Source organism: Phalacrocorax aristotelis, chromosome 5 (genome assembly GCF_949628215.1).
Source record: "Phalacrocorax aristotelis chromosome 5, bGulAri2.1, whole genome shotgun sequence".
NCBI classification, from domain to species: domain Eukaryota; kingdom Metazoa; phylum Chordata; class Aves; order Suliformes; family Phalacrocoracidae; genus Phalacrocorax; species Phalacrocorax aristotelis.
Window position 1 is genome coordinate 23,666,102 of NC_134280.1, and position 26,296 is coordinate 23,692,397.

The 26,296-nt window shown below is 37.1% G+C and overlaps 1 protein-coding gene across 1 annotated transcript; it reads left to right on the top strand.

Annotated features, from left to right (window-relative positions):
• The first annotated feature begins 159 nt into the window (after positions 1–159).
• Positions 160–21,035, top strand: HAT1 (histone acetyltransferase 1). Its single transcript, XM_075093446.1, has 11 exons — positions 160–268; positions 1,154–1,225; positions 3,967–4,042; positions 5,784–5,904; positions 11,659–11,838; positions 12,074–12,195; positions 12,696–12,800; positions 13,139–13,245; positions 15,375–15,526; positions 16,807–16,923; positions 20,628–21,035. Exons 1-11 carry the CDS (start codon positions 262–264, stop codon positions 20,793–20,795), a joined length of 1,227 nt encoding a protein of 408 aa, XP_074949547.1. The 5' UTR covers positions 160–261; the 3' UTR covers positions 20,796–21,035.
• The last annotated feature ends 5,261 nt before the right edge of the window (positions 21,036–26,296 follow it).

Below are 26,296 nucleotides of genomic sequence, written 5' to 3' on the forward strand. Positions count from 1 at the left end.
GGTCGGCCCCGGCTCCTGGGGGTAGCTCCCTGAGGGCGGGGCTATGTGACCGAGCAATCGCCCCGCTGCGCTTCTTACAGGCTCCCGCGGGACGGCGCCGCGCATGCGCACGGGCTAGACGCCTCGCACAGGGCAGCTATTGGTTCTCCGCTGTGTTTCGGCGGCCGGAAGCGGAAGTGTGCGTTCTCTTTTCCGGTGAGTGGGCGCGCGGGTTGATTCGTTCTGGTCGGGTGACTTGGTCGCCGCTGCCGTTCTTCGGACATGGCGGGTGAGTCCTGGGGCCGGGCCGGGCCGGGTCGGGTCGGGTCGGGTCGGGTCGGGTCGGGTCTGACCGTACCGCGGGGGGGGGGCGGTGGCTTAATCCCTTGCGGGCTCTTGGGTGCTCTGGGACGGCAGGCATGAGGGGGCGTGGGGCCCCAGGGGAGGCGGGCGCCGCTCCCTTCGGCCGGCCGGGCCCCCGTGTTGCCCGCCGCGGGAGGCTGTGGCCCGGGCATGTGGCAGGGAAGTGGGGGGCGAGCTCGGGGCGGCGGTGGTAGGGCCAGTGGGCAGGATGTCGCCGAGGGTTGGCGGCGGTGAGCCCGGGGGGCCGGGGGTCGGTCTCGGGAAGCGCGGTCGGCCTCACTTCCCGCTGCTCACCTCCCGTTGCACGGTCCCCGCGCTCAGTGGTGGTGGTGAGCCAGGGCGTACCTCCGTGTCAGCTTGTTCGCTGCGGGGAATCACAACCCCAAGCGTGTTTTTCCTTAAAGCTTACTATCTAAGGTGAGACGAAGAACTTTCTGATGAGATTTCTGTAATGAAGGGAGGGTTGGGATTTGTAAAGTACTTGAAAAACACCATGTCACGCAAGTGACACATGTCTTCTGTGCTGGATTATGCTTTGGAAAACAAGACTAGATACAATTTGTTTGTTATTCCCTTCCGCATCTGCTCTGGGAGAGAAGTTGATAACTAGATAATTGATGGTGGTATACATGCCACTGTAGTTCATGGCCATCTGTTTCTTTTAAATATTATAGCTTTTTATTACCTACTTGTTCAGTATTTCTGGCGGGTCTGTGTGTTTTTTCTGACTTTGAGAACCTTTTTCTAAATATGTTCCTTCAATAATAGTGACATGTAGATTGTAGACCTCTTAAAAAATCTTTTTCTTCAGGACTTACTGCTATGGAGAAGAAGCTGGCTGAATACAAGTGTAACACAAATGAAGCAATTCAGCTGAAACTAGGTAATGTCACTTTTTAAATGTTGTGCATCTGATACTGGAATATTTTAGTACCTTCTTAAGAAGCTTCTTTATACTTAGATCCAGGTTTTGATATGAGCTTATTAATGTAAATATAGGAATGCATAGTCAAATTTTGCTGAGATTACTACAATTAAAGTACAGCTATGGAAAGTCAGTCCTGTCTCTGTGTAATAATGTCATCAGCAATTTATTAGCATGTAACCAGAGTGCACTGGAATTACATCTTGTCTTAGTTTCCTGAAGTATTCATTATGTTCTTTCAGTTTGATTTTTCTCTAATCCTTATGCTATGGTACAGTCCTAAGTATGTTTTCTTCATGGTGACCATAGCAACAGAATTCCTTTCTTTAGGGTTACAAATATCTAATTATATATTCTATATTTTTTAATATCGTTCCCTTTCCTCTTTTTTTTTGGGGGGGCGGGGGGGAATAAAAGCAAGAAAGGAGACAGAAAAGCGTTGTCAGGTTGGGCTTTTTGCTGCCCTTCCTCCCCAACATCTGGATTACACAAGATGTTTTTAATTAAAATTGTTTAAAATCTGAATAGAAAAAATGCCTCTCAAGAACTGCTTATTGCTGTCTACAGCTAATTTAGTTACTGGAATAGATATTGAATTATTGACCTCTTAGTGGGCTTGCTTATATCTCAAACTTATGTGCAGCAGTAATAACTTGAAGAATAAGGCATACCTGTCTAATTTTTAATCTTTCCAGCCCTTCAGTAGTTTGTTCCCTTGAGCAGTACAAATACTAAAATTTATTAAGAAAATAGAAGTAATGAACCTGTTAGGCACTTCTCAGAACTACTACTAGCAATCTTTTCTGTATAGTCTAGTAGTGTTTTTAATACACAATCACCTTTGGCTTGTGAGCAAAAATGTCATTATAACCAAAACACTTTTAAGTCTTTAAGTCATTGTAATTATGAAGTATTTCTCTTCCTCTTAAACATTATTTTAAATAATGGTTTTATGACTAGATCTAACATTTCACTTTTCTCTGCCACCTTTTAAAACCAAAGGAAAGAATGAGAGATCATTATCTCTGAGTGAATTTTGTCTAGAAATCCAGGGAGCTGCTATATCAGGTTTCAGAGAGACTGCTAGAGGGTTTATAATCAAGGTACCCATTGCCCATCTCAGCTAATATTCTTAGATTCTTTTTTTTTTTATTTCAGAGAGTATAAATGTTCCACATACAAATTATATTGAGAGAAAATATGAGAAGCTACAAAGTGGTACCGTTAAAAAGAAAAAAGCATGTAGTTGCCATGTGCATATAAAGGCAATAATACACTAGCCTCTTCAGGGTCCTTATTTCTTCCATGGCGACAATGCAGAATTGCTCTTTGTTTTTTTGTTGTTGTTTTGTTTTCTGTTTTGGTTTTTTTTAACTCTGCTACTTTGCCTCAAATCTGTTGCTTTCTGAATTAAACCTGACAAGACAAGAGCAACCACTCTCTTTTGAGAGGGCCAAACTTCTATCTTGTCGCTAGAATGCTCCTCATTTGCATCTTTCTCTTTGAATAATTCCTTTTTAATATTATCAGAGAGAACTTTTTTTATCTTCAGTTTCACTGGAGTAAAGCAGCAGTGAAGCTGTAGTTCAGTATCCGCGTGCTTTAAAAAAAACTTTAATAGCAATATGAACTCCTACAGCATTGCATGCTCATGCCAATGCAATATTGACTTAACATTAAAAATGTGTAACTGTTGTCTTGAGCTGCCTGTGCCTCATTGATGTGGCTGAACTCTCCCTTTAATGCTTAAGTTAAGAGTTATATTCCTTCCAATTTTAGGTCACTTTTAAACTGCAAATACACAGAGGATGTTTGGGAATCAAGTATCTCAGTTATCTAAAATTTTTCCTAAAAAATCCTACTTTAATCTCATAATTTCATCCACTAATCTTAAATCATATTTTATGATGAAAGGACTCCTGTCACAATTACTGTGGAGCAACTGCTGTAACTCCATAAGCATGAATAAAATGCTTCTTCAGTAAGTTACTGAGCTTGAGTAGGTGTCATTATAGCAAATATTTGTACACTACCAGAAAATACCTTATTTAACACTAGGCTTTGAGGAAAAGTAAACAGTCAAGAAATCACTAATTATTTTGGTAATATTTGTACAAGTATACAACAATACAAATATTATATTGGTGCAGCTGTTTTGTATGTATCCATGCTGAATCTCCAAAACTTTGACACGAAAATAAATGCACAGAAACATTTCTTTCCATTCGCCACTCCATGAAAACCCCCTACAGTGAAGTGTTCCCTTCTGCATGTAGGAGAAGAATGGCAGAAGGAGAAGGCAATATTGATTACGTGTTCTGGTTTACTGTCGGAATATCCAGCTGGGCAGTGTCCTCAGTGTTCAAGATGAAGTTAAAGGCAGTAGCATTCAAGAGATGTATACCTGTATATATTATGTATAGAAAAATATCTATCTATCTGTGTCAATGTCTTGGTTTTATTCTGCTTAATTATTTGGTATCCTCACATCAAGTAACATGCATCTAAATTGCACAAGGTGTCTTTATTTCATTTGTATGCCAGCCTAATGTAGATAGGTTCATGATTGAAGTTGTCTGACTCTGTAGTGGAAGAATGCATGAACATCTAGTGTGGCATTGGTGGATAAACAAACTGATGCTAATGACTTGGTCCTGCTCCTTTTTTTATTGTTTGTTTGGGGTTTTTTCTTTTCTCAGTTCGCTTTCCTGAGGATTTGGAGGATGATAACACGACGTTTAATCCAGAGTATAGCCATCAAGTGTTCGGAGATGAGTAAGTTAAAGTATCAAGAGTCAAATTAATAGGTCTGGAAAGGGAAAGTTGTTTCCAAAGCATTAGGAAACAAGAAATCCTGCTATACTAAGCTATTTTAAATGACACAGCAATACTTGCATTTTATGACTGTATAGTTAAACAGTGGCCTTGGTGCCTAGCTCAGAGTTTGGGCCTGTAGTGATTTTTATATGCCATTTTTAAGGTAAATTAGCAAAGAATGAAATACCTGATTTTGTAGTCAGAATTACTTGTTTAAGTGAGAATTGTGTTTGTGGCAGTCTTCTAAGAATAGGAAAGAACTTTCAATTCTCGCTTAAAAACTTCCACAGTAATGTGTACCAAACAACAGTATGTCAGTTTGGGTTTTTACTACTCTGTGAGATTTTTAGTGAAAAAAACACAAAAGTTAAGTGTTAAACTCATATTGGTGGCTGTTCTAGATCATCGAATGTTAACTGTGTTGAATTCAGGGGTTTATTGTATCTAATATGTACACTTGTGAACAGCTAGACATGCAGGGGTACAGAAATGATAGAAAAGTATTTTCTTCTTTTTAGGTGTGCTGACTTTCATTAATATTGTAGGGAAGCTAGCTACTATGTTCCTTGTGCTAAAGTGTCATTTAATACTTTCAGCAGAGTGATATTCAACAATCTGGCCATAGTTTAATCAAAAAAACCAAAACACAACAACAAAAACCACACACTAAGTAAAATCCACGTGCATGTATCTGGACTTCTTGAAGTAGTCAAGTTTCTTAATTTCCCATTCCTTTAAAAAGCATTCTGCATACCCCAAGTATGATGAACTACCTATATTAACTGTAATAAAATTAGTCATGCTATTACACATCTACTGCAGCTATCATTGACAATAATTATGCTTCTAGTAATGGGAGAACTCTCCAATATGTCAGTATAACTAACAAGCAAATTCTTGTTCTGGCACTTAGACTTCAAATTTTAAATTATAAATGTGCTACCATCAAAGAAAAACCTCAGTAAAAAAATTAACTGTGCATTAAAATAACAAAAAAAGGAAACTGTTTCTTTGTGAACATTACTATTTTCTGCAGTTCAGTTTTTTGCCTGAAAATAAATTCTCTATACTTCACAACAGTATAGCGTTTATGTTCAGGGAACTCATATTTTCAAAGTGTAAAAAAGGCTTTTTATTATTCTATACCTTTCCTTTTTGCATTTACTTGGTTCTGGTTAGATTGGATAAGTATACAGAAACTGTCCAGCAAAAACACACTTACTGCTATGACTGGTTATCTGTTTTATACAATATAAATTGCAGTAGTGTATTCCAAAATATTATACTACACTGCAAAGTATTAGTAAGTGTTATTGATCAATTAATATAAATGTTAATGAGTTTAAGAAACTGAGAAATGTAAATGCATATTAGCTATTTCACTTATTCTTTCTTGAGCTGTCGCAGTAAGTGCACAGACACTGCCATACTGAGTTCAGGAGCACATTGTCTCTCCACTAGAGAAGCAAAATAACTAGTAGAAATAGTGTAAGGCATTATCTCTGACTAGAAAGTGCATACCCAGTTTGATTCCCTCTTCCTATTTTACTAGTTATCCCCTATGCTAAGGGAAGCTTAGTATATCTCACTGGGAAAGATGATGTAAAATTCAAAGCTTAGTAAATGAAAGCTCTGTGATGGGAATGTTTTGCTGTGAAACTTTTATAGAGTTCCTGATTGTTCTTTTCTCTCTCCTCAGTGAAGTTGCTTTTGGCTACAAGGGACTGAAGATCCTCTTGTACTATATCGCTGGTAACCTGTCAACACTCTTCCGCATCGAATATACATCTAAAGTTAATGAAAAATTTGACTGTGTGGAGGTAAAGACAGAACCAGATGTGCACTTGAAATGTTGAGAAAGTTTAGTTGGGATACAGACAAGAATGCTAGGTTTAGTAGCTGCCCACCCAAACATGATTTACGTTAAAAGCAAACAAAGCTTCCTGTGCTGAAAAAAAGCTTTGAACTTCTATACATTTTCCCATTGTTCCTCCTTTGACTGTACTGCTATCAAAATCTTGTCAAACAGTACAGTCAAACATGAGGTGCTAAAAACAAGGCCAGTTCCACAAAAAAAACCACAACAACTTAGCAACTCTATTTTTATGTTAACTGTCTCCAGGAGGAGGACTGGCATTGGTGGGTTTTTTATAATGAAGAGAATTCAGTAAGAGGGAAAAGGAGGTCTCTGTAAACACTGTATGAAGCAGGATACTTGACTGTGTCTCTTTAAGTGGCAAATGTGGAGAACAAGTAAGGCAGAAATGAGATTAGAAAGTTCTGGTTGGGTATCATGTGTGCTTTACATATTACTTAAAGGAATACTATTACCTGCAGGATATTTTGTTTAGTTTTGGGTTTGGGGTTTTTTTTTTTACTACTTGCTTTTTTTGCCTACAGGTTTTCCAAGCTTATAGGACACTTGTAGAAAAGCTTTCTTTTTAATCCTTCTGCCTATATGCTTTCAGAATATTTTTCAGATAATCACACAAAATGAGCTAATCAGTCTTTCAGCCAACTGAAGAAAGGTGTATTGAACTTAAAGAAATTGTTAAGAAGATATTTTATTCCTATTTGCAACTCTTTATAAGTACCTATACAGTTATTTAGAAAAAAGTTGATTTTTCAGGGTGGTCTCTGGATTAAGAAAACTGAATATCTGAGTTTTACTTAGTTATAGGGAAGAAAAAATTGAGTTGACTTTTCCAAAGGAGGTACTGATACAGTTATTGATGAATATTCATAATACTCTGTAGTCTGAAATGGCTGTACACTTGCACTGACTTCAAATTCCTGTGCCTGAGAAACTTTTTTTAAAAAAAGTAAACATCTTTTTTATGTTCCTAATTTCAAATTCATCAGAATTTATTTAAATATTTTCAAGGAAAGGCCTATTCTAAACAAAAATAATTGAATTACTTTGTTACATGAATTTTAAAGATTTGCCCTCCCTTGTTCTGGAATTTTATTAGAATATACTTAGTTCAACAGGCTAAGTGCCTGGACATGTCTGAAATACTTTTGAGGCTAGGGTAACATCTTAGGAGTGAAAGGTCATGCTCTTCATTCTTTACAAGGTTTTTAGAAATAAGGGAAAAAGGAAGGCCTGTTGGCAAAGTAGTATTCATTAAAATAAAACAGTCCAACCTTTCACCAATATAATTTCAAAATCATGTCACAACAGGAATCCACACCATAGCATCTTTTTACTCACAGTCTGTTTTCTGTACAAATAACAAAGCCACTTTACTTTTCTGGAGGTAGGAGCAAGGTAAGCAAGGTCTGTGACTGTCACAGCACACTTTTTTGATCACTCAGAATCCTTGCTTCTTTCAAGCCCTTCTTCCTCTACTGAATTATTTCTCCAGTTGCTTAAGGGTTTGAGATGCGGACAAAAAAGATCTTTTTGAATGAGGCTTCTGTATACTTTTCAGAGTATTTACAAGCTTTGACTGAATTGGAACAACATGGTAGCTTACCCTGGGCTTCCCTTGGTATTCTTAGCACTGTGCTTCCAAATAGGCTGCTCATATGGCTGTATCTAAACCTTAGTAGGAAAAAAAGATGAAGTGGTCATTGGTCTTGTTCCGCATTTGTATTTGCGATTAGTTTAACCACCTTAAGATATGAATCCATTTGCAGAGCTTAAAGCATAAACTGTCGTTACAGCAGGATGTTAATTTAGATGCATATAACATTTACTTTTCTAACTGTTTGGTTGCTGATCTCAGCTCCTTCAGGATAATCCTACTAAGATTTAGACTATCTGCCATATGTGACAGGTAGTCTTTGTGCTGTGAATAGATGATGTTTAGGAAATGACAGCAGTCTCTGCCTTTAATGTAACTTATAACAAGTGAGAAGCTAGTTCTAATGCTCTGCAAAGTTTTTCACATCTTAGGATTTTGTATCTAAATACCTGTGCAAGCCCATTCAACAGCAAGTGGTTTTATTCTGTGATATTAAGTTTGGTTCCATTATTGCTAAAGCAGCTGCTACAGTCTCTGCTAGGGACTGGCAGAAATATTACACCCAATACCATTATTATTTTTTTCCAAGATTTTTTTAAACATGAAGGAAAATATAAGATCCTGAAATGTCAAGAGCCAGTCATATTTCTGCATCTTAATATCATCTCCCTAAAGATGGATCTAAACCGTCTTAGTGGGGAAGGCTCAGCAAAGTATGATCATGTTTTAAATACAAGTTGGCACTTCATTTAGTGAAAATAGACAGAATTTATCCCTTGGGTGGCATTGCTTCTTTCAAATATCTGAAGGGAGGCTGCTTTCTTCTAGTGTAAATATGAATAGTGCTGACCTCCGAATTGCTTGCTGCTTTGAGATTTGCAGCTGTTCAAGTATCTTCCTTTCCATCTGGATTTTATGATGGGGTGGGGGAAAGTATTCTACTAACCTCTGAAATGGTCTTTACTATAAATGTATTTATCTTGCTTTGCAGCTGGTCTAACACACTTCCTTTATACAAAAGTTAATGAAAAAGTGTAATTTTAATATTGGGCATCCTTGTTTTAAGTAATACTACTGATCACTCCATTGCTGCCCACTGGAATTAACATATATAATTGTTAGAAATTCAGCTTTCAAATATGTTTCTATAATTCTTTTAAATAAAGCCACTTTGTTGTAACTGCTTGTTAGTACAAGAATAATCTCTATATTAAAATTATCCAGAGTCAAACGCAATATAGAAAGAAACACTGCCCACGTAAGTAGTTCTACTACAAGTCAAGTTTAGTTACAAGTCTATACCAAATTCCCCATCACCACCTCACATGATTCTGATTATGAAGGTAAAACATTTGAGGCAGTCCTTCCATGAACCATAAACTCAACAACTCTTGGCTGACTTCAATGTAAGTGGCTTTGCCTATGTTTAACACTGCTGAAGTAGTCAACTGGATTGTTTTTCTGAACAGAAACTTGTGTGCCATTGTGTACATCTGTGCCAGTTGGTAAGATAGGAGTGCCTTGTTCTGATTAAAGAAATTAACCTCTCACCAATATCAAAGAAATACACAAGGAAAAGGCAGTAAACATTTTTGCTAACTCCTTGGGATTATGAGCACCTCAGAGGAGTGTTTGGAAAATGCCTACTGTGTAATGGATGTTTCCATTAAAAAGTACAAGTATTAGTGAAACAAACTACTTGTATACTGTTGGTATTTCTAGATTCCAGTATTCCAGGACTTACTAACTGAAAATTGGATCACTTGAACTTATGCCGTCACTCAAACTTAGGATTCTGCGATTTCCTCTGTCAGAAAGGGACATCCTGTTAACCCTAAAAGTAACTGAAGAATACAGCTTATTTTCTTAAATTATGTCAGGGCCCACTTCAAGGGAAGAGAAATTTTTTGAGGCAGTACATGAAAATATGTTGTGGTCATACAGAACTAAGCACATAAAGCAGTAGATAATCCTTCTAAGCCTATGTTCTCATGATTTAATTCTTTCCGTTTTATTAATGGATGCATTATCTTATATGCTTTCAGCCCGTGAAAGTTTGTCTTCCACCTTATACTAATAAACTTTAAAATGTGAGGAGAGAAAAATTACTTTCTATAACTATATAAAACTTCATACTGCAAATTCACCCCTTTTTAGGTATCTTTCATATAGGCTGAGTTACTGAACTGATGGTTGGAAGTCTTATTTTAATTCTGGATTACTTTTACATATCTCTTTCAGATATATAAAATGAAAGGTGCTACAGTTTATTTGTGGTTTCCTGTAGCTTTGTCAGCAGTGCAGACTTAGGATGTGTGTAAACAATGCACTTGCACAGTTTAAAAAAAAAAAAGGTACTTCTAAGATTTGTTGCATACAAATACTTTTTCTTTATTGATTCTGGGGAAAAAATTGCTGATTTTATATAATGCAGTTTAATCAGTAAGTATAAAGAAAATGTTTAATATTGCTTTAAGAATAGCAAAGGTTACAATAAATGAATCTCCTTTGTTCTGAGAATAAAATGGATGTAAAGATTGTACACGGTTTAACTGGGTTCTTAAACTAAGTATTGTAGAGCTATATTTTTAACTGCTTAATAGCTCTCTCTACAAATATAAATATAAATGTTGGTAGTACCAAACCATTAAGAATAAAACTTGTTTGTGCTGAACTACATCCATCTTGCTCTACACTAAAAATGTAGCTGAATGATAAAGTGCTATTCATTTGCAGGTGCATTGCTTCTACTTAAGGGACTATGGTTGAAAGGACAGGAATTAGTAGCATGTTGTATTAGCCTTTTGTAGTGTATTTTGTTCTAAGCATCTTAATTTCCCTGTTTTGAATGCTAAGTAGCAAGGGTCTTGGTTTTGAACTAATACCCATCATGCATGTAAACGGTGTGAAAGAGCTGCTTAGTAAGTTAACACAAAGTGTTCTTGTGTCAGTCCTTGTGGAAATAGATACAATACAAACATTACAGCTGAACTCACGGCAAACTCCATTAAGTAAAAACCTGGATTCATTGTCCAGAGGAAAGTTTGAATTGAATGTAAGCTCATTTTGTTGAATGTAATGTCAGGCTTTTAGGGGTTGTATTGAGGAGTAAGGTTTTGTTAAGTTGAGACCAATTCATTAAGTTTTATTGCCTGGTGAGAAGCAGTAATACGTTATTGTGAAACTCCATCAAATATTCATGGTTAAAAAGAAGTAGTAAATGTATTCAATCAAGTGGTCTTTTTGGGGTCTGAAAAGGATTATGAAGTCTGCTCAGCTGATAGTCTCTAACTTTCACTTTGGTTATCTGAAAACAGTAATTTTAATCTCTAAATTTAATTTTGGTATCAGAATATTTCTTCTTCCCCGGTATGTTAGACTACAGGTCAGAGTTGCTGACACTACCGTTAATAATAATAATAATAATAATATAATAATTATTATTATTTATTTCAAACTTTGTTTTCAAAATGTTCTTTGATTTGAATGTGGGACGCTGTCTTCTGTAATGTGTTTGTAATGTGTTTTGCAGCTGATCCTGTAGGCAGACATTTCAAGCAGGGAGACATAAGAATGCAAGGGTGCGCTAGCTGTCACTTATGTTTGGGAGCTACCATTTTTGGGTTGTGTCCCTTTTCCTCCACTTAGTTCTGCACCATCTAATACCTCTTGTAAGCTGCTTGTCTGGGGACCTGAGTTCCACAAGACCGTGTAGGACAGTCTTGGAGAATTGCTGGTTAGAAAGTCTTAGCTTCTGAATACACTGTACTTCCAAAATAGCTATCTACACTCTTGAGTTTTATTTGGACAAATGTAACAGTCTTTAAACATATAAATGTTCTTGAATTTATGCTGTACCTACGAGGTTTTCAGTGCTTACAGTGGCTGGATTGTGACCTTTCTGGATCTTGTCCGTGCAGCTCCTTTACTTCCTAGAAGGTCACTACCGAACAATAAGAACACCTTTTTTATCTTTTTAAACTTTTTTTAATTACTGTTAGGCCATAGAACCTCTTTTATATTCGTTTCTTATAGCACAATAGTGACATCAATGCTGTCTCTTTCAAATCTTCCACTCTTCCTGCCTCCTTTTATAATCTCCAGGCAGACGATGTTGAAAGTAAAATTAGAGAAATCATTCCTCCTGGTTTTTGCACAAACACAGATGACTTTGTGTCCCTTCTGGAGAAGGAGGTCAACTTTAAGCCCTTTGGAATGCTGCTACACACATACTCTATCCATAACGAGGAAGCTGGTGAAGATATAACATATCAGATATACAAGGTATGAAAAATAAGTGAAACTTCTGCTTTTGAGCAACCAAATTGAAGTTTATTTTGCAATGATGCACTTTCAGTAACGTTTCAACTATAGGAGATAAATACTGTTGTTTTACTGGTTTATTAGTAATTATAAATATGATTTTTTGTATGGGAGAATTTAATTAGGTTTTGTGTATTTTTTTCCCCTCTTACATCTGTGATGGGTTTCACCTGACTTCTCCTGGCTTTTTCCCTAGGCTGACATGACATGTCCAGGCTTTCGAGAATATCATGAAAGGCTTCAGACGTTCTTGATGTGGTTTATTGAAACTGCTAGCTTTATTGATGTAGATGATGAAAGATGGAACTACTTTCTAGTGTAAGTACAGTTCTAAAGCAACAGTGAACCTTATTACCTCCACAAAGCCTGCATTTTAATTGTGGCTGGCCAATTATTGGAGCAGTATAATGATATTTTTCCCAGGAAAGAAAAACCATTGTTTATGAGGCTTGAGTTTTCCTCCATTATGCTTTGGGAAACCTTGAGAATAGAGCTGAATTAAATGCTGTTGTCCGTTAGAGCCCTGAATGTAGGCTTAAACAGTAAAATGAGCTTTGCCTGTGTTTTCTTTTACTTGCCACCTATTCATCTTTATAATAGGCAAGTGCACTGAAGTGCTGTAAAGAGGCCTGATTTATCCAAGTTGCTGCACACCAATTAAGTGAATTGTACATTCAGAACATAGCAGGTGTACCCATTGGGCCCTCACAGAGTAGCTTGCTGACACTGAAAATTCAGTTGGAGAATGGAAAAGAAAATGGACACTGCATGGGAGCGCGACTGTAATTGACCTGCTTGGCTTTCTGTTTTATCTGCAGATTTGAGAAGTATAATAAGGATGGAGCTACGCTCTTTGCGACCGTAGGCTACATGACAGTCTATAATTACTATGTGTACCCAGACAAAACCCGGCCACGTGTAAGGTAATTGGCGGCGTAACTCGTGCCTTGCCTTTTATTTCAGAAGAGGGAACTGCTGAAGTTCCCAATACTTGTTTATAATGGTGTTGATTTGTTTAAAAAAATCCCCATTATTGGCTGGCTATGCACTGATTTATTTCATTGTTCCTTTCTTGAAGCAGAGGGAATCTCAAACAAGTTTCGAATATTTAGCAATTTTAAGACTCCGTTAAAAATTATATTTTAACATGAAGATTGCTACACATACTTTAAAATGCAATACCATTTTGTTCTTAAGCCTTTATGTGATAATGTTAGCAAATGTGTGCATTTAAACTGAAAAGACATTCCTTTGTCTGTAGCCAGATGCTGATCTTGCCACCATTCCAAGGAGAAGGCCATGGTGCTCAGCTTCTTGAAACAGTTCATAGATATTATATGTCTTCTCCTACAGTACTTGATATAACAGGTTTGTGTTAAATTTTAAACTCTGTTCACCTGTTTAATAAGCAACTCGTAGCATTCACAGGTTGTCAGCCTGTAAACTAACTTTCATTTGTCAGAATTAAATGGTCTTTTGAAGATTTAACTTCAGCTTGGTTCAGGATTAATGGTACCCTGGTTTATAGAAGAACTGGATATAATGTAGCTCCTTAAATCCTTTACTTAGAGAACAGCACACCAGGAAAATTCAATCCCTAGCATGAACGGATTACTGGCTAATTAGCCATTTTATTGTGAGATACACAGCTGAGTTTGCCAAGAGATCAAGCTCTGTCAAATTCCTTGTTCAACTTACTCCTGTTAGCCAAAACTGAAAATTGGGGGAGGGGGACCAAACTAAAATAGTGTATTAATATTAGTGTGCAAGCCAAAATTTTGCAGACAATAAAAATCTGTAGAGAATTATTGCTCCAGGAGCATGTATTGCTGGCTGAAGGCACCCATGATATTAGAGGTGTGTGCACAAATGCATAAAAATAAGAAGTTATTGAGGAAAGGGTGGGGGGGAAAGGTGTATGTGCATAAAAATATAACATAAAGAACGGCTACAAACTTGACATCTGTTCGGTGGTTTCAAGACCAATATAGGAAGAAATGCAGTTCAAACGCATGACATGACTATTCAATTCTAGGTGCTATCTCAGACATCATCTTAGGAATAACTTCCCTGTTCTAATGAAAATACAATAGAACACTTGCTTTCATAATGCATTGCTGCAGGATAATCCTAACAAAGTAATCCACGTCATCATTTTATCCAGTCTGTAGGAACCTAAGGAAGTATAATTTCATTTATGCAACAGGACATCATGTGCATCATGCATTTACTCTTTTATTTTTCATTTTAGTAGTGCAAAGCTTTACATAGTTTTCATAGCTGAGAATAAACAAAGTCTTGACATGCTGCTGCATAAATCACGTGACATGTTCTGGCTCAGTGCCTTAAATGAAGGGTTGCAGCAAACAGTAAATGTGTACTAAAATGGGTTTTGTTTATGGAATAAAGCAGGAGAGAGCTTGCAATATTCTACATGGCACTCAAGTTATGGGAGTTAAGGCTTTTACAAAATTATTTGATGCTCTTTTTGAGGAGAGAATTGGGCTGGACAATCTTGATGTGGCCAGGATATTTAGTTATGTAGCATCTAAAATTGTGAAGTAAAGTCTTTAACCTTTCTGGAAAGAGGAGATGAAGATGTAATCTCTTTCAAAGAAGTTGAGAATGCTTTTTTAAAAAAAATTACTTTGGAGTTTCACATTTATAACAAATATTTTCTTCTGCTTATAATGTCATCCTAACTGACAAAGTGAAATGTATGCTGATAGTGCTTACAGAAACTGCTGCCTCTTTCTTTTAACTAATCTGAGCAAAAAGGCGTGGAATCCATTAATTTTAGTACAGCTTCTCCAATCTCTCCTGTAAAGTGCTATAAGACTTGCCGTGCGAGATCAGGCCACTCGTGCACAAAACATTTGAACTGATACAATCATCATAAGCATTCTCCAACCCAAAAAATAAATTGCCAGTTGTGCAGTGCTGCATATACACAGAAAAAACTTCTATCCCAGTCCTTTTTCTTGGTAGCTTATTAGCTTTTCATTGTCTTCCTTGCTAATAAAGACTATAACTCACGGTCAATATGTGTCTTCGGCTAGTTTAGTTGTATATAGTAGGATGGTTTCACCAGTCTTTTTCCACATAATTAGTTTGTGTTCTAGTAGTTCTACTACTCTGTCAAATATAGAATAGATGGAACATTAAAGAAAAAGGGTTTATACATAGAGTAATTTTCTTTTCCCAAGGAGTTAAAAGGGATTAAGGGTGTGTATTGTCAGTCTCTTAGAAACACGTATATAATACTGTACAGTACTGCATACACAAAACATTATTTTTTCTTTCTGCAGTTTCTTTTTAACGCCTACTGTCAAACATCTAACTTTGGTAGCAGTGCTTACGATGAAGCACAGTTGTTTATATACTGATGAATACTGTATCTGCTTTTGTTTTCCATAGTTCTTTGTAATTACATACCAGAGATGGGGAAACAAATAATGCTGATACTAACCACAGGCTCTTTATTTAATTCTTTCTAGCTGAAGATCCATCTGAAAACTATGTGAAGCTAAGAGACTTTGTTCTTGTAAAGCTCTGTCAAGGTTTGCTTTGCTTTTCCCCAGGAAAGTTAATGCAAGGTTTCAGTCAAGAAATGGTGATGGAAGCTCAACAAAAACTGAAAATAAATAAGGTATTAAATCAGAACGGTTGTAGTTGGACATATTCTACCAGTTTGATAAGAATAACAATTCAAACATAGAGGTGGAAACTTGGAATTTACATTCTAGCTTATTTCAGCAGATTTTTTTGATGTATCTGGGAGATACCTAGCTTGTGGTTTTAGACAAACAGAATTAGTAGGTAAAAAAAGCATTTATGTAATGGAATTTTCCATTTCTTTCAAGTATATACAAATAACAAGTGGTATTTGGGAATGCAGAACACTAAAGTAGCAAAGAACTGCTACTAAAGCAGCTCTAAACACTTGAACTAAACAATTAAACAGGTACATTTGTTGGTAACTTCCTCAGTGAGATTAAACTCCATTGGTGAGTATGGTAGTGAAAAGGCAGAGGTGCTTAATTAAATGTATTCAAATGTGGTTTAATGAGAACTTTGAGGGGTGAGGGGTGTGACATTTTCAAATGTGTTCATGAAAAATGGTATAGTTTGTATAAGGAAACTACATCTGCAGCTTTCTATGTCTGATATCTTATACCTGAAAGGATAAGTAACTTGTTTGGGGTTTGTTAACAGTATCTGAATGTGTGCTAGTGTAGCAAACCACCCATCCTGTTTTTGTTCTGTTGCTCAGCAAAAGAATACTTGGTCTTAAATTCTATTTTCTCATACAGATGCAACAGTTAATAGTAATATAGTAGCAACATGATTATTTTTTTTTTTTACTTCCCAGATGTGATACTAGCTGATCCTGGTTCCAAAAGCACTTAAGTAAACTTTCCATTTACTAATTCTTTCATTTTCTTCCCTACTAAACGGAAAGCTATAAATATTTTTCTTTCATTCTTGTATTTGGAACTTGCAGGGGGCCTTGTGAAGGGCAGTAGGTATATGGAGATAGTTAAAATTAGCAAAGTAGATACTGTTTAGTAAAATACTGCTTACTGTCACTCTAGTTCCACTCCTTCAGTTCTTTGAAGTATTTTTGGACTCTGGCTTCTGGACTTTCTGCTGCTCATTTACAGCAGGTCCTTGAAGCACCTCTACAGCTGCTGTAACACTTTGAGAGATCAGATGCTGCGTGGAAGAAAATGGTTTTGAAGGAAAACCAAGAATGTTTATTCATTTAACTTACAAGATAGAAGGATGGGTTTGACAGAGGCTTTGTCCATGCTTCTGACTGTCTTCTGATAAGCTGAGAAACTAATATTTCAGTATTTCTCCCCTTTGAGTTCTACTGAGTGACCTCTTTATTCAAACATGGTTTTTATTCTCCTTTCTGTTTATTAGCAACACACAAGACGAGTTTATGAAATTCTCCGATTGCGTGCAACAGATATGGGTGATGCAGAACAGTCCAGAAGCTATCGGTTGGACGTTAAAAGAAGACTGATTGGCCCCTATAAGGTGTATATGACTTAAGTATTTTAAGGCTAATTATACTTGATTTTACTTTCATTTCCATAAATGTAGTTGATGCCAATTATGTTGCCAATCAACTACTATTAGTTATGCAGCATTCAACTGACACATATAAAGATGCAGAGAACATTCATACATAGCGGTGCTGAAGATCCTGTGTTTGGCTCCTGACTGTTTCCTGCCCAATTCCAGCAGGAAGTTACTACTAAGCTTATGTTATCTAGCTAAAAGTGGCATTATGCCCAGGTAGGCTTAAGAGGGTGGGGAAAGTAAATTTCTTGAAAAGGTTAAAAATACCTTAGACGAGCCAAAAATTTGAAGAGGTAAATGGTGCAGTAAGTTTACACTGCAGACTAGGTATAGTTTAGATTCCTGTTCTACTCATTAGCTAGGTTTTTACAAAACAACTTGCTAGAAGTGATCTAGCCATGTCAACATAGAACTCCATGCAGATGGAATATAAAATAATTTCAGCAGCAAAGTATAGGCAAGTACTAAACTTAGTGCAAAGTAACTTTCCTAGTTCCTATTAAGTATGCTTCTCAGGATCTTCAATATAGTTGGTCCGTGTTGCATAAACTGACCTTTTGAGATAGATTAAAAAACAAAAATCCCAGTTGCTAATGGCATCAGTCTTTGTATTAAGATTCAAAAGACGACAAATCTAGGTTTATTGCTGTAACTATCACGTTAGCTCCTCTCTTCAGTTAAGTACTTGCTAAGCAAGCTAAAACCCTGTTGGAAAAGTTTCACAAAGTATGAGAAGTACCTTGATTAGCTTGCAAGCCTTCTTAAAGCAGCGCTTACCCTGTTATACTAAAGCAGGAAAACTTTGATTGTGCTCGTGTTGGACTTAGGGGGGCTATTAGCAGAAATGACAACCCAGCACTGTATTAAATACTTGCCTGATCTGGAGATAATACCATGTCATGCTGAGCGGCAGGACCTTAATCAAAACGCTTTCTGTTCTTTTTCATGAGTGTCTTGTCTCATTTGCTAAATTTCAGTCAGTGTCCACTACAAATAAGGCTGTGATTTTTCAGCTTAACAGGACTGTTACATGGTTTCAATTCATTCACTCAGCACTGAAGTCCTATGGGGGAAATGCAAAATTCCATAAACAGCTTCAATTCTAGTGCCTCTAGCAATTGTTTCCACTTCAGTCTTTGCATGCAATAAATGCATTAATAATGAATGGATTTTGTATTGCTAGATATGTAATATTGCTACTTCAGAATATTGCATTTTTAATTTTTCAGTTATTTCAATGAGTGTTCAAAAGAATCCTTGAAGCAGCCAACACCTTTTCCTTGATTTTAGGTTTCATCTGCTGAAATACAACCATCTTGTGTATGGTAGTTCTGCCTAGTAAACAGCTTACTCATGCACTTGTTTTAATGTTTCCAGCAAATTTTAGTCACGGTGCTGTTTTCACAAACTTTTCAGAACTGCAATTAAACTATTAATATATATAATAATTTGGAGGAGGGAAGCAAATTTTCATGAAGAGTCAGGAATATTGCTGCATACTCTAATGCTGCTACATTTTTCATATGAAGCATCTGATAGCTTCATTTGAACAGTGCTCTACAGATGTAGAGCAATTCTAAATTGCCACTACCTTAATTTAGTAAAAATGGTATTGTATCTTACAGCTATTTCCTGGCTAACAGTAGCAGAAATAAAACTTAATGCAGAAACCCCAGATGAAAAAAATCTGTAATAGATCTGTTCCCCTTCAAGTCTTCACATTAGCAAGGAGGCTGTTGCTAAAAGTACAGAGATTTTTATGTATACAGCACCACTAGATTGGAATGGATTGGATCCAGCCAACTATGTTGCTCTCTGTATAAGTACTTTTATTTTCCTGTATTAGTAGATCTGGTATTTTAGTGAACAGGGCATCACTCTAAGGTAGTTCAGAGGATAAGCAGCTTGTCAAATTTCAGCTTCACTGTGGCTTCTCCGTTTCTGAAGAACTCTGCTTTTTACACTCATTAGCAGGCTGTCCTTGATCTCATCTGACTTCATGTCATCCCTTTTGGAAGTAAACACCACTGCTATGTTGCTTTTATTCATCATAATGCTTTGTTCAGGTCTGTTACCTGAACAAAATATACTTTTCTGCCCAGCCCAAGAACTTGCTCCCAAATAATCCTCTTGAAACTACCCAGGTAAAATGTCAGTGACTACAGGTTTCAGAACCTCATGCACCTGGATATTCTGGTAGTATATTTGGAGGGAAATGGAAACTGAAACAACTGGTTATCTGAAACATGCAGAGGGAGTTTGCTTTTTCCTGGAATCTGGAGCTTAAAGATGACCTAAAGCTATAGTATCAGATGTAAGGGGCATTTGAAAATTGGCACCTTTTTTTTCAGAGCTAGTATCTGTAGTCTTAACAGATATTCCTGTTAGTTAAACAGACTTTGAATTAATTCTAAAATAAGGAGGTTTAAGTTTTTCTACTGACAGAAGCTTGCTCAGAAGATTCTCATCTCTGTTTTCATTTGTGCAACTTATCACATGTTAGCTCTGTCTAGTCAAAATGAGTAAGATACTCAAAACATTAATCAAAAATTTGAAGGGCTATGCTGCTTTTGACATCCTTTCTACAAGGAAATGTTTCTTGAGCATTGGCCAGAAACGTTCCTGGAGGCCTCATCGGGACTGTGATACAGAACCTCCTTTTCTGAACTGAATTTTGCTGATCTGTGGGAGATTATCGAAGTTTTTTTTTAAATCTTACTAATTTACAGCGTACTGTGGTCTCCACTCCCTCCTCCTGATCCTCAGAATCAATCATAGAAAAAAATGAATTTTTCATTCGAGAGTTAAGTATAAAATCAGAGTACAGAAGGGCTTTGATTTTGAGACTGATGGTAGAAGTAGAATTGTTTGGGAAAAATTTGTCGTTTTAACAAACACTGATTCCACAGGCATTGCAAAGACTTTATTAATAAAAAGATGCCAGGCATACATAATGCATATATTTCTTTCTTTAATGAAATGTTGAATGACATTCTGCTTTTACAAAGTGAGGGAAGACTGGAGAATGGAAAGTCACTAAGGAACTGGGCAGTTCAGAAATATATGGGGATTGGAACAACACCTCAAAATACTTTTGTATTTAAGAAACAGGTGAAAATACCACAGGTGACACAGCAAGGGGAACTTCTCTTCTTGCTGTATGAATGTTTATGCTTGTAAATAATCTTACTGCATTTCAGTGCTGTAACTGCTAATCCCCGGTAACTTTTGGATAATCCATAACAATTCCTGAAATGTTTTCCGTGTATGGGAGGCTTCAAATTAATTTTGATAGTCAGTTACGGAGAAGTTAGTTGGCTGAACAGTGTGATTAATGTCAGCATAGAACTAAATAGCCTGGTCAATTTTCTACAGTCTAGTTTTCCATATTATACATCTTCACCAGTAGAAGTACCATTAGACCTAATCTACTTGGTTAAGGAAAAACTTTGAAACCACTTTTAACTTCACTGGTTCATTGGTAATACAGGAACTGTGAGGCTTTAACAGAAATTATGTCCTGATCAAACACTGTTAATGTTGTTCTTATGATTAGGGGCATCTTAGAGAACTAGATAGTGGAATTGAATAAATTTAAAGAAATACCATATTCTTGATTTTTTGGTTGTGTTCAAACTACTGTTTGTTTGGTTGCTTAGAAAAAGCAGAGGGAACTTGCCAAGATGAGAAGGTGTCTAAGACCAGAGGAGCTGACGAATCAGTTGAACCAAATAGACCTAAACATGCAACATGAACAGTTAGAAGAGAGCTTCCAACAACTTGTTTCAGATTACCGAAGAGTCCTAGAACGACTTGCACAAGCATGAAGATCCTGCCTGTACAGGAAACATGCAGACTTCTATACAGTGTTGTAAAGCACATCCTTAATTGCCACTTAACTGCAAAAACAAAAAAATCTCGTGACGTTTTAATCACATTAAAGGTGACTTGTGTTTCTGTGCATTTTGAATATTTTCTATTTTTGTGTTGTAGATTTTTAAATGTTGTACTTTAGGTTTGGGGGCACTTATTGCTGAAATAAACAATGTAGATTCTCAGATACAGTATCACTTAAATTGTATGAATTTTCTTTTACCCTTCTGTTTTGCCTCAAGACTTAATAGCTATCTGAATAGCAAGTTAGTATGTTAAACAACATAAATATTGCATCCTTCTTAAATTTCTCCTACCTTGATCCTCCTCAGGCTGTTCCACTTGGATCCTGTTTTACTGTGTAGGGCCTGTGCCCTCTTTGGTTAATGTCACGTGAGCAGGTTACAAGACCAGTTCTGTGTCCTGGCTGGCTCGCTTCCTGCAGACAGGCTCTTTACCCTTTCTTAGCTTATGGGAGCAGGATCCACTTCCATCAGATTTATTCTACTTATGCTCAAGGCCCTTTAGAGACTTGTTTGTTTTCAAACCCCCAAGTTTGCAGGTTCACGATTTCAAGAAAATGACTCGCATCTGTGGAAACAGCCATGGCTTTGTAAGGACTCCAAAAGCTCTTTTACTTTAGCTAATGTAAGAAACATATAAATCTGTAGGAAGTAAGTGTCTTTATGTAATTCCTTGACTCTCTTCTGTTGTCCATTGCTTCTCAGGCTTGAGCTCCTCCTGTCTCTCTTCCCTCAAAGGAATAAATTATGATATCTTTGCTTGTAGTTCAGACTTTAGAACTGATTGTCTTGGCCTGTAATCAAGAGGAATGAAAAGGATCATTGAAACTTATTAACCATTTTTCAAGGTCCCGATGGGATCCAGGTCCATCTTTCAAAACTGGAGTTTGTAGATTGACTGTTCTCTACTACCATCTGATACAATGTGGAGAAAAAGTGTAGTGTTTTCCAAATGTTTAAAATCTCCTGTGGATTTTTTTGTATTTTCTGTTAAATTATTTTTAGAAATCTTAATTCTGGCTAGGGTATCTTGTCTGTACGATACTATGTCATTCATCTACTGTAGTATCCAAACTTTTTGTACTCATTAATAATAACAGTTTTAAAAAAGACCTTTCCTGATCATAGTAGTAAGCCTTGAAGGTAGGTTTTGGGATTTGTGGGGCTGAAGTGGATTTTTTTTTTGGTTGGTTTTGGTTTCTTGTAGAACATGTTCAGGTGTTGGTGATAAGCTGAAGTGAACTGTGGTTTACTTTGGTTTCTGCATAGAGGTCCAGGATACCTCTTGTGCTTCTGGAGAAGTCTATGCTAACGCTGCCTGAGCTTTTGTGTTATGAAGGCAGAAGCCACTCACAAAGAAGCTTAAGACTCTTAAACTGCAGGACTACAAGGAAAAAAACACTGCCTGATGGTCTGTTTGCCCATTTAGAGAGGTTGAACATTGTTTCCCTCTTTATAAGTTACTTTTCTTGGCCTGGTGGGGAAGGGTCTGGCATATCTGTTCCTTTCATCCTTCTAGTGCCTGATGTGGGAAGGGAAAGGAGGTTTGTCTGCTATCACCCCCAGGTTATATGGATGTTCCAAAAGGACTGAGAAATGTCATGAAATGTTGGCTTGATGCTAGAGGTAGTGAGGGTTGACTTATTCACTTGATGTTGTGGGATGGATATAAAAGAAACTACTGAGCTAAATGGACAAAATTGCTTTCCTTAGACAATGTGTGAAACTTCTTTCACACAGTGATTAGGGCGGATTAGTCTGCTCATAACCTATTGGAATATTTTTCCCTTTTTATGTTGACACTTGGAAGAGGCGAGCTAGTGCCTCCAGTTCCCTTAGTGGTGAAGGTGCAGCCTTACGTTGAGCATTTCTCATTCCAGTATGGGCTGGGAACATTCTACACTGTTGGGATGTGCCTGTGGACAGCAAAACTTGTGACCAGGTTTACAGGAACTATCTTATTAACAATTCTTGGTACCAAATATATGAATAAACAGCCTCATAGAGATCTAGAAACTTTGAATCCTGCCATCCTGCAGCAGATTACAGCTTCTGCAGCACTGCTGCCAGGAAAGACCATGCGAGTGCTCCCTAATCCGTTACAGTTAATTAAGCCAATTATCTGAAACAACCTTCTTCAGCAAATTGAACGAGCCCTTCTGACTTTGCCTGAAGTGGTCTAAGAAGTGTCTGGACTACCCTTTCTCTTGGCAGAGAGAAAGAGGCCATCATCTCCTGTATAACAGCTAGAGAACAGTGATAGTTCCACTGACACTGCTGCTTGGGGAGCATATGCCAGTTCAGCCTGGCAGGCTTTTGGGGCGAGTCGGTTCGAACTAACATTTTAGAAACAGCTTTAATGGTGAAGTTGACTAAACACTCAGGTTCCACTGGAAGCTGTCAGACAACAAACTCCTAACTTTCTGACTTGCCAGTCTGGATATTTTGTTCCATGGTTTTCAAGAGGCTAACAAATTTAACCTACAAGTGAGCTGCAGGATTCTTGTCTCTGAAGTACACACAGCAGTAACTCCAGCTATTCAGTGAGTCATGTTTATGAAAACAAGTTTAATACTGTTTACAAAACTTTAAGTTTTGTGTAACTCTTATTTCTATTTCTGTATTAACATAATTACAAACATGGACCTCCCACTATATTTAAACGAATACTTATCAGTTTATAGAAAATAGCATAGCTATCACTAGTATTGTCTGACTTGCATGCTAAGAGAGGACCTGTGAACTAATAACAGCTGTCTATATAGAATTGCTGTAGTTAGATAGTCAATAACAATTCACTAGACTAGCCAGAAGCATTAGCAATAGTTAGATACCGGAGGGATCCCATTTTGTGGGTTTGTGAGCTGACAAATGAACACTGATGCTTAGTAGCAAGTTTTCAGCTCTAGATGTTAGGGGTGTAGGAATTGGATAGCTGAAGATGAATGCTATTAGAGCCCTCTCCTATGCTGGGCACAATATGACACTAAAGTAAATAATTATTTTTGTTCAAACATATAACCTGTTATCCTAGGTTTCTTATCTTAAACTGCCCTTGTCCTGCTTTTGAGTTATTGCATACTAACAGGAACTTAGAGCAAACACTAATAATAAGTTTATGTGATTTAATTTATTACTTTTTTCCTGCATTTTTATTAAATCTAGAGTCTTCAGTTACTTCACTCAAACAACGAAACTTTGCACAACATACTGATACAGCATTTGAAAGAGTTTTGTGCATTTGAATATTCAGAATGTACCTAAGATCTGTAAGTATATTTAAAGTTTTTCAAGTCAACAGCACTGCTGGCATGAGGCTGCTGGTTTGCCCTTCCATCACTTAAAAATCCAGTCATAGCAACAGCGAATCTACCTTAAGAAAATTCAGTGGAGCATATAACATGGTGAATCTAGTTCAACTACAGACAAATTTTCTTTCCACGCAAAGCTACTGTCAGTGGTGCTAATCCAAGATTTTGTCCTAAGAGGTAAATCAAGCTTTGAAAAATATTTCTGTTTAGAAACCTGGGTCAAACTGTTCCCTTTCATGTATTTTGAAACATAAAAGTTACCTACTACAGATACTAAGAAACAACTTCTAGCTCAACAACTAATAACTGAAGAAATACAGCAGAAGACCTATAGTTTCAGAGCTGAGAAAGCAAGCTACCAGGAGCTGCAGGATTTGAAGGACACTTCAGCTGCTGTAGCAGGGGGAATAAAGGTCTATGTAGCTGAAACAGTATCTTGGGCAGCAAATGTCCGTGCCTCCTATGAACAAACACACAAAGCTACTATGTGGCAGTTTAGGCAATTCAAGACTGACCTATTGTCTCCCTCTGCAATGTCAGCAGGAGGGTAAGCAGCCCATGTCTATACGAAGGATTTACGTCTGCTTATATGGATCATTTTTTCAATTCCTTTTTGTCTCTCACTGAGACTTTGTTGCTCTTTATGTTTTTCCTTTATCATATTGTATGACTGTCACACACTAGCAAGCTTGAAAGTCTTATGTTGTATGTTTTGCCATTTCACTGTTTTTCCCAGTGTCAGTTCTGACCTGATTTCATCAGTATCAAACTGCTAGAGCTAGAAATACCTGTTATATTCATAAGCCTCTCACCTAAAAGCTTGGAATCTCAGCTTTCAAATTGAAGAAATGGGAAAAAATATTTTCTAATGCTACTGCTTTGTGAAACATTGGACTTCAAGTTGACAAAAAGACAGCATGGTAAAATATTAAAATCTGTATCTCATAAGCAAGTACGTGTTTCAGACATTTCAGTTTTCTCAAAAATACCAACTTAATATCATGGGGAACATTCTTCCCCACGCCATCAGTATTTCCAGCCATTTTACACTGCTAGTTCTTTCTCCAACGCTCAGAAAGATTTCAGTCAAACGCTGAGGTCTACCTATTAAAATGTTTCATTTACAAAAGGTTATTAACCACACCGGTGGTAGCATTTGGAATTGTGAGGTTAAAAATTTAGTGCAACCAGTAAAAATGGAAGGCTATTACACAAAGCAAGAAAAATAGATGCAAGCACTGCTCAGGCAAGGCATGCTATCTGCCATCATACTGACTCATATCTGTGGAGGGAAAATTGCAGGAATGGGCTTGCCTCCCTATCACTCAAATCTTTTTTACAATATAAAAAGAAAGATAATGCAAATACCAGTTTCCACTCAAAACTACTCATTCAGATACATGCTTACTAGGTTCTTTTTCCTTGCACTAAAGCCTTCAGTAACAGGCATTGCAAGAAACAAGACTACAGACTCTGTATCTGAGCTTCCTTTTAGACCTATAACAGTACAAGCAAGTGTAAAAAGGATCATTAATCTAACAATTTCCAGACTTCCATATTAATTTTTTTTATTCTCCAGACAAGAGAAGCAATGAGAAAAGGGGGAAAAAAAGTCCTCCTTCTGCTCTTCAAAGCTCATTTCAGATATAAGGCTCCCACCAAAATTGAAGGAATCTCAGGTAATGACATGATGAAGACAAAGCCTTGAGAAGAGCATTTCAGAATCCCCTCTTTGCCATTGCAAAAAAAAAATCTATATAGCAGGAGCAGTACTGTGCACTGTTTTTTTCTGAGTGTAGCACTAGCTTCTTTCTTTAGTAAATAAAGAACATGTAATGCTGTAAACATCCCTCATATAGGAGGTATGTGCTCCATTTACAGTTGTTGCACAGTTTGAGCTGAAGAGGTAAAACATAAAGGAAATCTAGATCAATGGGAAGAGCTTGACATCCCCTTTTTGTTTCTAAATGGTACAGCAATAAGGGAGGTGTTCCATGTTCAATAGCTGCTATTTTTAGATGCCTGCCAGTCTTCCAGTTAAGTCTTCCTCAGAGGTGTATGGGATGTTAATCTTATTAAAACTTCCACAGTTTCATGGAAAAGTGTCATGGTGTAACCCAA